Genomic DNA, 13,694 nt, shown 5'->3' on the forward strand with positions numbered 1-13,694 from the left:
ACTTCTAAATGCACAGACACACTCACTGGTCCAATCACATAATGCAAATGAGTTTGGATTTACTAATCACCAAAAGGTTTTGATCTAAACAATAAAAATAAGGGTACGTCAACCATATAGGAACGACATGGGTAAATATGAATAGCTGAATCACCAACTCCATGTGCCACTGCCAGGGATATAATTCCTACACACTAAAACACACGATCAAGTGCAATGGCAAATAATATCATAGCCGAAGCAACATGTATTAAAATACCTATTTAATCCATTTATATCACTCACATTCGCAGAAAGCGTAAAGGTACAAGAATGAAGTAAATAACCATAGCATAGAATCCATCTCATAACATAGTCAACAAATAGGTCCAATACATCATGTAACTAGAAATCATCATAGATCTACTCTCGTCTCAAAATGGCATCAACATACAAATGTGATAAACTAAACAGTATAGCAGTAAAGCATCTATGGTACTGAATCCAAGTATAACATCCGACCCTCGGGTCATCATAAGGTACAAAATAATAAGAGTAAAAGTATCTCTCGAATCAAAATAGACAAGACATAGACTACAAACATGAGAGGCACTACATCCTCCCCCACTAGCATAGGCTTACTCTTGGAAGCCAGCAAAAAGATAGGGGTACAATTTCCTCAGTCGTGTAGCATCCTCCCAAGTCGCAGAGGTCTCATCGGTCGGGTCCCATTGGATCCTTACCTGGTCTATGTCTCGACCTCGCAAGGTCAGCCTCCGGTGCTGTAGGATACAAATGGGCTCCAAAGTAAGTTGCCCGTCTACTACCTGCAAAGCATCCCAATCAAGCGCATGGGTCACATCAGGGATATACTACCGCAAAACAGAAACATGGAAAACATCATGTATGCATGATAGGCTAGGTGGCAATGCTAGTTGATAAGCAACAGGACCAATCCTCTCGAGGATCTCAAAAGGTCTGACAAAATGTGGCACCAACTTAGAGCCTTTCCCATAATGGATAGGGCTCTTCCTCGGCCGCACTCTCAAAAACACCCTATCACCAACAAAAAAGTGACGATCCAACCTATGGGCATCTACATACTTCTTCTGCCTGTCCTGAGCAGTAACCAAATGCTCTCTAATATGAACAACCTGCTGCTCCATATCCTGAAGCATCTCTGGACCCAAAAGAACTCGGTCATCTAAACGATCCCAACTCAAAGGTGTATGACATGGTCTACTGTACAAGGCCTGAAAAGGTGACATGCCAAGAGAACTATGATACCCATTGTTGTATGCAAACTCAACAAGGTAAAAATAGTCCTCTCACTTCACCTGCCTATCCATAACATACATGCGAAGCATATCCTCGAGAACCTGATTTACTCTCTCAGTTTGACCATCGATCTCTGGGTGATAGGCTGAACTGAAATTGAGCTGAGCGCCCAATGCATGTTGTAGAGACGTCCATAGTGCAGAAGTAAACACTGGATCTCTATCCGAAATGATCCGACGAGGGATCCCATGCAAACGAACAATATCCACCATGAAAACATGTGCTATAGAAGAAACAGTGTAGGATGCTCTCATGGGTGAAAAATGTTCTACCTTGGACAATTTGTCCACTGTCACCATGATACAATCATGTCTTCGTGATGACATAGGAAATCCTATGATAAAATCAATAGATATCGTATCCCACTTCCACTCTAGAATGGTATGTGGCTGCAAAAGACCCGTCAAATGCTGATGCTCTGCCTTCGCTCTCTGGCACTCAGGAAATCTAGCAAAAAAATCAACAACATTGCATCTCATCCCTGCCTAGAAGTACATCTATTTGAGATCAGCATGCATCTTCTTGACTCTGGGATGTGCGGAATACGGTTCACGATGTGCTTCTGACAAAACTAAGGTACAGAGATCACCTGACAAGGGTACATAAATACGCCCCAAGTGTCATAATAGTCCATCGAACTCAAGCATATAACCTAAAAATATCCCCTCAAGGGTACGTCTAGACTCGATCTCCGCCCTCACCTCCTGATACCAAGTGTCACTAGGAAAAGCCTCCAAAATATGCCTTCGCAAATCCACTCCCAGTGACATCACTGATACCTCATGTCACCTCCTGCTCAAGGCATCTGCAAGGACATTCTCCTTCCCTTTGATGTAATGAACATCAAAGTCATACTCGCACAAGAACTCCATCCAACGACGCTGTCGTGCATTCAAGTTTGGTTGAGTAAAGATATACTGCAAGCTCCTATGATCACTATGCAACTCAAACCTGTGTCCCAAAAGAAAATGTCTCCAACAGACAAGGGCATGCACTACAGCCGTGAGTTCCAAATCATGAGTGGGGTAGTTAAGCTCATGGTTTTTGAGTTTTCTAGACTCAAAAGAAATCACTTGACCATCCTGCATTAACACCACACCCACGCCTTCCAACGAAGCATCTGTGCAAACCATGAAATCAGCTACAGGATTAGGCACTGCAAGGATTGGTGCACTAGTCAAACACTCCTTAAGAGCATTAAATGCTACTTCACACTGGTTTGACCAAACAAACTTCTTCCCTTTCCTCTGAAGAGAAGTGATGGGGTGGGCTACTCGTGAAAAATCCTTCACAAAGCGATGATAGTAACCTGCTAATCCCATGAAACTACGAACTTCTGAGACATTAGTGGGTGCCGGCCAATCCATGATAGCACAAATCTTCTCTGGATCCACCGTAATTCCATCACCAGTGATGATATGTCCCAAATAGTTCACCTCTGACTAGAAGAACCCACATTTACTCAAGTTTCCATACAACTGATGGTCTCTCAAGCACTGCAAGACTTGACGCAAATGGACTATGTGCTCCTCCACAGTCTTCGAGTAGATCAATATGTCATCCAAAAACACAATGACACACTGATCAAGGTACAAGCGAAATACCCCGTTCATCAAACTCATGAACACTGATGGCGCATTGGTCAACCCAAAAGGTAAACTGTGAACTCATAATGCCCATACCGTGTACGAAATGCTATTCGATGAATATCAGCCTCTTGGATACGAAGCTGATGGTATCCCGACTTCAGATCAATGTTTGAGAACACTCGTGCTCCATTCATCTGATCAAACAAGTCATCTATCCTTGGCAAAGGATAACGGTTCTTCACTGTCACCTTATTCAACTGCCGATAGTCAATGCACAAATGCAACGAACCATCCTTCTTCTTCACGAAGATGACTAGTGCACCCCGCGGGGATACACTAGGACGAATATGGCCCTTGGCCAATAATTCCTCCAACTGCAATTTGAGCTCACTCAACTCCTGAGTAGTCATGCGATAAGGAGCTCGTGAAATCGGTTCTGATCCTAGTACAAGATCGATCCAAAAATCAATGTCATGCTGTGGTGGCATACCTGGAATTTCATCAAGAAACACATCTGCATACTCATGAAGGAGTGGGTGGTCATCAAGTGTTACCGTATGGCTCTTAGCTTCCTCAAGATCACTGAGAGATACAAGAAACAAATGACAAACCTTTCGCACACTCTGCTTCAGCTGATTAGCTGAGATCATACAAAGCGAGACTGGTCGCTGGACTCCCAAAAGTTCCACCTGCCCACCTGTGTCATCCACACACTGTACCACCTTACAATGGCAATTGATACTGGCCTAATGGGCAGCTAACCAATCCATGCCCAACACAATGTCATATGATCCCAGAGGTAGAATCCATAATTCCACTGTGGTGGTGAAGGTTCCCAAACTCAAAACACAACTTCTAACCAACGAGTCAACAACCACCTTAGAACTTGTGGCTAACTCTACCTGCCACCTATCAACCTGATGCATTGCCACTAGCCCACATCGCTGAACAAGAGATGGTGACATGAAAGAATCGAAAGCACCAGAGTCAAACAAAACTAATGATGAAATACCATGCAATGTACCTGTAGCCTCAACTACTATACCTTGATGCTCAGCTTGACGGTTGTCAACCACCGCAAAGACTCTGCGATTCCTACCTGCATCTCCTACAGTAGGCTCAGATCTCGCTGTGCCCTCACCAAAACCAGTGGATGGCCTGATCGAACAATCATAAGATTTATGGGCAGGCTGGCCACAAGAAAAATAGTTTCCTCCAAAGCTAGCACCTGATCCACGACCTCCCTGAGTAGCACTAGTGTAAGGTGCACTACCCCTGCTAGAATTCTGCTGACTGCTATGAGGAGGACGATCCTGCTGAGATTTGTGTCCTCACTTTTGGTTATCTCCTTTCTTCCATGAGGTGCCAGAAGCTTGTCCACCCTTCTTACCCCAAAACTTCTTCTTACTCTTACCATGATAACTACCCTGAGAGGGTTCTGATTGGGATTGGCCCTTGCTTGAGGACTGAGTGAACTAAGCATCTTGTCCTGAATTCTAAGCACTTTGGTTTTGAGAACCAAATTTACCACTGTAGCCCCTAGCCACATTGCTCTCAATGATCCTTTCCTTCTCCACGGCAAGAGCAAGTGTCCTTGGTTGATGAGCATGAACATCTCCACTGATGGAGTCTCTGAGACCCCTAACAAAATGTTGGGTGATGAGTGCATCATCATGCCTGTAGCTTGAATATTGTTTCAAACCAAGGAACTTCTTCTCATATTGATCAACTGTCATAAAGCCCTGCTTAAGCTCATGGAATTCATCAATGCGAGCTTCATGATATCGCGGTGAAAGAAACTTCTCTCTGAACCTTTCCTCGAAGATCTCCCAGGTGAGATCTGCGACATTGATACCAAATCTTTCACTCTCTTCACCCCACCAAATGGAAGCATTTTCCCTCAGCTGTGTGATCACACAATGGGCCTTTATGTTGCTCCCATAAGGTAATAATGAGAAACAATGCCCCATATCAAGCAACCAAGTCTCAACTTTGAGTCCTGTTCCCTGGCCATCAAATTCTGGTTGTTTAGACCTCTGAAGCTCCCGCATCATCTCAATCTGAGTGAGATCAACATCATCTCGGCCATGGCCCCTCCAACGGTGCCTTCTACCACTAGGTGGTGTACGAGAATGATCACGCTCATGCTCTTCCTCTCTATGCTCCGAACGGTGGGACTCTCCATGATGAGATCCCTCTTCCTGATATTGATCTTGCTGGCGCTCCTCAATGCAAGGGCCCATCCGAGTAAGAATTTCCTAGAGTACTGGCATCATTGCCCCCAAGAGAGCCTGATTAGCATTATTATTACCCTGTTCTCCCCCTCCTCCCTGCCGTTCCTCTTCATGGTGTTCATTTCCATGGTTACCACTACAGGCACCACCACGACCACCAGGTCTATGTGCAGGAGGTATCACTGAAGGAAGCAACAAGATAAAGATAAAATAATCAGATCACAGCATAAGAGTTAGAACCATAAACCAAAGAGGTATTATACAATAAAACATAATATAACAATACACAACGGAAAGCAAAACCATAGTGGAAGCATAACACAGAGATCCCAATGTTGCAACATGGGCTCTGATACCAGATGTAATGCCTTGCCCGGAGATCCTTGGAACAAGGATGAAAAATAAGCCTGAATTTTTATTTTTTTTAAACAAGTGCAAGTGCACATGACAACAACATACACGGATCATTCAGATCACAACGGAAGACTTAACGACCATCCTGACACCCAACAGATCTCCAAATGTCTCCACTAACCAAAACACAAACAAGGAAACATAAGAGATCAACCAAGCTAAAAGATCAAAACAGACTCCTGAAAACTGGCTAAGTCTGAATTCTAAAGCCTTGAAATTTCCTAGAATCTTTATCTTAGGCCGTAGAGGTCTGAAACCCATCTCAAATGAATCGTCACATACATTAAAATATATCTTAAGTATTCTTATACTTAAATGATATATTTTAAGCCCCTAACAACATCTAAGAAGCATTATGAAGGTAAGAAAATCAAAAGGGTATCTAAAACCAACTTTCAAACTTTATTTCGACAAGCCTAACTAGTCCCTATTTTTCGCGCGAAGACAGAGCACCAGTATTTCTTCTCACGCGAAGACTTTTCATGGCTCGTGCGAAGATTCTCAACAGCTCACGCGAAGACTTTTCATCCTCGCGCGAAGACTTGAATTCTCGCGCGAAGAAATCCACGGCTCGCGCGAAGATTCTCATCCTCGCGCGAAAGAGAAACATCCTCCCACGAAGATTTGAATCAGCACGCACCCAAAAAACACAAAAAAAAGGCTAGAGAAATAATGAAACAAAGTTCCTCCACACCGGGAAGTACCAGATCCACTTTTCAAGGAAAGGACACTCGAATCCAAGCTAAAAGATGAACAACTGGGAGCAAAGTCTAACCATCTAAAACAATAGCAAGGGAAGAACGAAAGGAAACATCACATTCAACTAAAGGAAACATCGCAATAACATAGTTAACATTGCAATGAGAAAAATAAGAAACTAAGTATGCAGTTCCTCCCAACCGTCAATGGCGTCATAGGACCATCGTGGGCCCTAGCCATCCCCCGCGCATAACATCCCAAGCCACCTATCAAATCATTGGTGCTATCGTAATAGGGACATCACTACTAAACATGCTACAATGAAGTAAATAAAATCTAACATGCTAGTAGTAAGCATAAGATAAAACTGTAATCAGATAACATCATCTACTACATGCTAATCATCATAATGAGCAATGCATTAAAACTAATATCATCTAAACCATGATAACATCATAATGAGAGCATAAATCTCAAGAAGCATACTCCATATACTGAAGTACTGAGTGACACATCCAGCAACGATCATGCTAGCACAATAGACCATCTCTGTACACCGGTCCCTACCAGTGGTGAAGGTAGCTACGCCTCCCAACCATGTGGCACCCATAGGGCCACACCCACCGTGCTGATGGAGATAATGATCCAACCATATGCACAAAACAAGAACCATGGCTAAAACACATGCCAAGCAGTATGATGACTAAATCCAAGATAAAGAAAATGCATAACTACAGGTCCTGGTCAGACATCTCAATAGGCTACTAAGTAGGGGCTGACATCATGGAGATTCGCTTGGCATCGACAAGCCCAAGCTCGGATCGTGTGTCCTCAAACTTAATTGGGTGCTCACACATTGTGTCCTCGAACTTAATCGAGTGCTCACACATTGTGTCCTCGAACTTAATCAGGTGTTCACACATTTTATTATCTTAAATTTTATTACCTCCCAGTGTTTTCTTTAATTATCACTTTATATAAAACTTCCTTTGCCAAGCCATGACGTCATGGTCGTCAGGCTGCAAAATAGAAGCCCCCTCCATATGCTACCCTACCCTACCCATGCTCATCCAATGATGAGTGCCCGTAGGCATGCAAATTCCCAACCCAACCCCAATGATAAAAACTTCCAGAAAAGACGTGGAAGGTCGAGACTCGCAAGTCCCTCAACAAACATACACGCACGTACTCGTGTGTGGCGCACCACCACCATGAAGATCATAACATAAGGACTGGATGAGAACACAAAGCAACAAGTCCCTCAACTGTAAACAAATCGAGAGGACAGATGCAACATGCATCCCAATGCAACAAAAGATGCAAAAGTGGTCTAACTGGTATCCAAATAGATCACCCAGGTCCACGAACCACAATGTGCCAAGAAAACTTGATAAAATAGGTCGGCACGCAAAATGAGGTAAAAACCCCAAATTTTGAAAAAATTCCAAAATTAAAACCCATTTGGCCCTTGGGTTCAAAAACCCCAAAAATCCTAAAATAAAAGAAATCAGGCACCGTATGCAAAAACGGCCAACATAACGGCCCAAAAACCCAAACCCCCACTCCAAAAACAAAGAAAACGTTCATACCCGACCAACCAGGTAGAACTAGCAAACAAAAACAGAGGGGAACACTAGTTCTCGACCTCCTAAGATAATGCTACAAGAAACGGAAGCTGAAACAGAGCGAAAACAATTAAACGGGAAGGCCCTACCTGAAGGAAAAAGAGGCAGAGACTGAAACCCGCACAATAAAATAAACCACCCGCCAAAACAGTTTAAATCGACGGCAAAGCATAAACTCCTCGAGCCGAATCCAACGAGACCAAGCTCGCGCAGATCCCATGCTCACAGCTCCCAAAACGAGCAAAACAAGAATCCTTCAGAAGAGGATTTCCAAATTTGCTCTACAATTCTATTTTCAAATTGTGAGAAGTGAATAATGAATTCACTTTTCTAATACTTATTCACTTTTTTTGAGTGAATAGTCAATTCTGTAAAATAGCCAGCTGGAGTAGCTAAACTCCAAATCGACCCAAACGAAAACAGGTTATTATCCGTAATGGAAATTCACCTAAGGCAAAGCTGCCAAAAATTAAATCTGAAAAGATTTAAAACCCGAAAACCCAAAATCACAGAAAATCACTAAACACTTTCGCGACAAATGCGAACTTCTAAATGCATAGACACACTCACTGGTCTAATCACATAATGCAAATGAGTTCGGATTTACTAATCACTGAAAGGTTTTGATCTAAACAATAACAATAAGGGTACGTCGACCATATAGGAACGACATGGGTAAATATGAATAGCTGAATCACCAACTCCTTGTGCCACTGCCAGGGATATAATTCTTGCACACTAAAACACACGATCAAGTGCAATGGCAAATAATATCATAGCTGAAGCAACATGTATTAAAATACCTATTTAATCCATTTACATCACTCACATTTGCAGAAAGCGTAAAGGTACAAGAATGAAGTAAATAACCATAGCATAGAATCTATCTCATAACATAATCAACAAATAGGTCCAATACATCATGTAACTAGATATCATCATAGATCTACTCTCGTCTCAAAATGGCATCAACATGCAAATGTGATAAACTAAACAGTATAGCAGTAAAACATCTATGGTACTGAATCCAAGTATAACATCCGACCATCGGGTCATCATAAGGTACAAAATAATAAGAGTATCAAGTATCTCTTGAATCAAAATAGACAAGACATAGACTGCTAACACGAGAGGCACTACATATGCTATCAAGAAGCAACTCATGGCATATGAGGACCTCCTCAACAAGAAAGTAATCCTAAAGTCGGTTACAAAATTTTAAGAGGTTGTTTGCAAGGGGACCATGAAGCTTATAAATAATATTTGGTAGTCATCTTAAGAAATAGATGTTGATTACAGGCATATAGAAGTCCCAAGAGAACCATGGATTTATGTCCATGTATTCCCGCAAGTGACAACCTAAACAAATGCAACATAAATATGAACAAATAGTCACAGCAAGTGTCAGTTTATTTCTGAATTTGATTGTATATCTTTTTAACATCAATGTATCTGATCACATTCAGTGATCCATTATCAAGAAGAGAGAGTGCAAGACTACAGTCATCTAGAGCCCCATCTTATTTTACTATTTTTATTTTAAAAGTTATGTCATAAATTATTAGATTATATAAAAAAAATGTCATGTCCAACTATCCGTATTCATATTTTGGAAAATTTACCATATTAGTACTAAAACTAGCCTCCCATATTTCCAAATACCCCATATTTGAGTATCGGTAAACTTGTGAGTCTTGACTGTAAGAATTGGGCAAGTGTGCAAGTCAAGGCTTCAGACTCACCAAGACTGATTTGGACATAAATCCTTTCTAAGATTGGGTTGAGTCTCAACACCATGATACATCATTACATACAATGCCTATTAAAATATTTTAACAGAATAGAATAACTATAACATATATTTATTGATATGTTGGAAGTATTCCAGCTTGACTCACACAATGAATTGGTTCCCTAGTATTCCATTGGCACATAAACAACAATGTTCCCCTTGAATGCCAAATTATAAAGGAACTAGATTGGCTAAAGGAAACATACACAATGCCTTGGGCAAGTGTAGTTGCAATTCACATTCTAATTCCCGAGTCCAGGCTCCTGCCTCCTATTGGAAGGTGATGTAGCCATCTGTCTAGAGGTCTATTTTCTAGAAACGCATAAACAATATACTGCTCACCATTGTCATAGCAACATCCTTTGATAGCTACAAGATTGGGATGTTGAGGACGTGTTATCCTTCCAATCTCAGACAAGAACTCTTTCTTACTTTGGAAGCTAGACTTATTTAGCCTTTTGATGGCTACTAATGATCCATCAGGCAGGGTACCTTTGTAAGTTCCACCCTTCTTTTAATCCCCTAAGAGTATGTTTGGCTCACTGAAAGTTTTAGTTATTGCCCTCAATTCATCGTTAGTGTACACTCTCCATGAAGGAGAACAAGAGCAAAAGAAGAAGGGCTAGATATTTGCCTAGATCTCTTCCATCTTTTGCTTAGTCTGTAAGCCAGAAGAAAAATCACCATAGCAAGCATAGTAAAAAGATCAACCCGCTTACTACTGCAAGGATGACAATATACTCGTCATGACAAGGTTTGAGTTCACATTTATTTCCTCGTATAAGAGATGTGTCCAATAATGGTTAGAGGATATAGTGTAAAACAATATTTGCAAGGAAACATAACTTTAAGATTCAAATAAAGTATAGGAATTTTCTTCAGGCAATAATAAAAATAGGCTATAGAAAAGAAAATGGAGAACTGGACTAGAATGAGTGCAAGCTCGTAATTCCTGTTTACAATATGTTATCAGAGGCTTTTTAGTTCACAAAATGAAAATATAGTTATTACCTTTGCTTAGCATGAAAATGAATTTATGGGAATTTTCGCATCTATCACCTACTAGAGGAACTTTTCCATTGGTTAGTAAAGTGCAAAACCCAGTAAGATTTGTCTTGAGATAGGAAGATGGTGGCCCAAGAAAAATGGAGTTATTCCACAGTGATTGATCACTTGATTTCCAACTAAAACCTTTCTTAGAGTTAACGGCATGGCCTCCAACCCAGCACCCAGTACTAACATTTTTGCAAAGAGATTGCACATGCTGAAGTTCCTAGATAGATGTCAATGCAGCCAAATGGCCACTACGATTCTGAAAGATAGCTTCTGAATCATCCCATGAACTCACTTTTGGTATGAGAAGAAAACATGTTCTGATGTTTGGTACAGTGTTCCATGCTTCAGAGCACAATCCTGTAATAATTAATGATAGTATTTAACCATTTAAAGCTACCACAATTTTCTTTTTTAATTCATTGATTCCATATACAATATCAAAAGTACAAAACAAAAGCAACAAAATAGGTGTCCAAAGTTCCATTATGGTCTTGATAAGAAGAATTAATATTCAAATTGAGATCCAGGTATCAGAGACTCGATAAACAAATGTCAAAATGAAATGTTAGAGACACACCTTAACAGAGATTCAAAATACACTGCAGCTATGGATCATACCAAAAAAACTTTATAAAACCCTGATTTTGTGTTCACTGTCAATGTCCCATTACTCAAACAACTTTTCTTAAGACCTCTTAATGGTAAAATACTTCTCCTAGGATCCACTATTTTCTACATGTCAATAATCTCTAATCATAATCTGATCAGCATCCTCTATCCTTTTCTTCCTCGTACTCAATACTAATCAACTTGCCTTTGAACAGCATGACATATTATCACTATCATTGTGATAGTTACCAGCATTTTCCATTTGTGGTAATCATCTATCACCATTCCAACTTATTTTCCATTTACACTAAGAAATATAGCACTACCTTCACACCTTCCTCGGGCTTTTCCCACACCCCAACACAATTTAAACCCCTTATACAATGTCATTAACATAAAACACAGACTCCACACTATTCCCTGTCCTATATGGCAGTCAAATTAACTCTGCAAACTATATTAGATAGCCCTGCCCTTGGACTCTCGAACCCTCCCAAGATATTCTACACATGTCAAGAAATTCTCTTCACATTCTTCACATAGCCTTCATGGCCAAACCATGCTTCAACCTCATGGACAAAGCTTGATTTCACACTTAAACTGTTAAAACCTTCATCTATATCATTTTATAGCCACTTTTATGGCCCTACGCAAGTGGAAAATTTCTGCATGAATGCCTACAATGTTAAGTAATAAATTATATGTCATCCCCCATACTCCTACCAAATTTGGGGTTGGGATTCACGAAAATATGAAAATTATCACATTTTAATGCTTATTAAATTACCCTAATGGAGTTATGACAACATTCCACCAAAACGTGAATATCTAAGCCAATACTTAATGGATTTGGGTGATTCAAGAGGAAAAATGATGTTGATTAATCCCTCTTTCCAATACAATAGGTTTTAGTAACTTAAATAAGAATAATATATGAAAAAAAATGTATGTAATCAGACTATTTATGCAGAAAACCAGAACTAGGACAGTATTCAATGAAATAGTGATTTATCTCTTAATATTCATTCGAATTAAATGCCACAAGAGAAAAAATGTTCTTAATTCAAATTACTAAAATGCCTCATCAAATATATTTTAATTTGACAACGTTTGGATGATTGAAAACACATTGGAAGATGACTCTAATAGGAAATTTGAAAGTGGAATTTGCAACAATCGTAACCTTTATTCATGAAAACTCCTCCAATACAATGATTTCCCCCCTTTTTTTGAGATTACAGATAATATATAATGTATTCTTATTGATGAAAACCCAAACAACTCTTAAAACCACCCAAAAACCACCGAAAACTAAGTTCTTTGTAAATTCAATATACTAATTTTTGTTAGTGTAAATAATTATTATTTACACTTTACTTATGTTTACTTATGATAAATGCATTATTTTATTATTTATTAGGTTAGACACCTAGGAGTTTGCGTACTCATATGAATTGTCTTGTTTACAACACTAGACTAAGCAACCCTATTTTAGCACATGGTGTCTGCAACATAATTTTATGTGGCACACTTTTGTAGGCTTATCCTCTCATTATCACACTAACTCCTAGGCATTCTAGATGCATCATAGAGGCCTTTATATATAGGCACCTCTAGTGTACTATACAATCAATTGAATATCATATTGTTATTTTGATTATACTCTATTGATCTATTTTTTGCTAGTCATTGTGCTTTTTGGTCTTGTGTGACTTTTCCCTAAGGCAAATTCTTACATGATATTAGAGCCATAGAGGCGTTATTTCATAGCCATTGGAGACCATTCTTGCTTCACCTCTTTGAGGACACCTCAATTTAGATCCAATGTATCTACAAACATTGGGAGCATCTAGAGCCAAAGCGAACCTCACCATTGCATCTGGAACATCAATTTCACAAAAGTTGACTATAAATTCGCCTATATTGGGCAATAGTCAATTTTGAGGCAAATTGTTTTTGCAAACCAGAACCCAAAGGTCCGATTTACAAGTACGGTATGATCTATTAGATCTACATTTTTTTTTGTTTCCGATCTAAATTTTATTTATCTCTAGAATTTCAAATTTGTATTTTTGGAAAAAAATTTGGCCTCGTAGGCCTGTAGAGAAATTTTTTTTGTATGAACCGGGTGGTGAAATCTCGGCCCCTGCAGGAGGGCTACTCCTTATTGCCATGATCGAATATTCCATTGGCATTACATATTCAAGCAAATATTCCATAAATTCTAGTATCCACATTCATCAACCAGCACTAGCCTTCAATATTCTGGCAGTACCTTTAACAAACCAGGCACTGTGACTTTTAAGCCATTTAAAACTATCATGGGCTTCTTATTTTATACACCACACAAGGGTGTTGT

At 39.8% G+C, this 13,694-nt stretch overlaps 1 protein-coding gene and 1 pseudogene across 1 annotated transcript; both read right to left on the bottom strand.

The window, feature by feature from the left end:
* Window positions 1–4,402: 4,402 nt before the first annotated feature.
* LOC149547530 (uncharacterized) lies at window positions 4,403–5,149 on the bottom strand. The gene has a single exon (XM_089794140.1). The coding sequence runs from the start codon at window positions 5,147–5,149 to the stop codon at window positions 4,403–4,405; it is 747 nt and encodes a 248-aa protein (XP_089650266.1).
* Window positions 5,150–5,164: 15 nt separating this feature from the next.
* On the bottom strand, window positions 5,165–11,597 carry LOC149547531 (C-type lectin receptor-like tyrosine-protein kinase At1g52310; annotated as a pseudogene).
* Window positions 11,598–13,694: the final 2,097 nt, after the last annotated feature.

Source organism: Cupressus sempervirens, chromosome 7 (genome assembly GCF_028749045.1).
Source record: "Cupressus sempervirens isolate cs-2001-9-10 chromosome 7, ASM2874904v1, whole genome shotgun sequence".
NCBI classification, from domain to species: domain Eukaryota; kingdom Viridiplantae; phylum Streptophyta; class Pinopsida; order Cupressales; family Cupressaceae; genus Cupressus; species Cupressus sempervirens.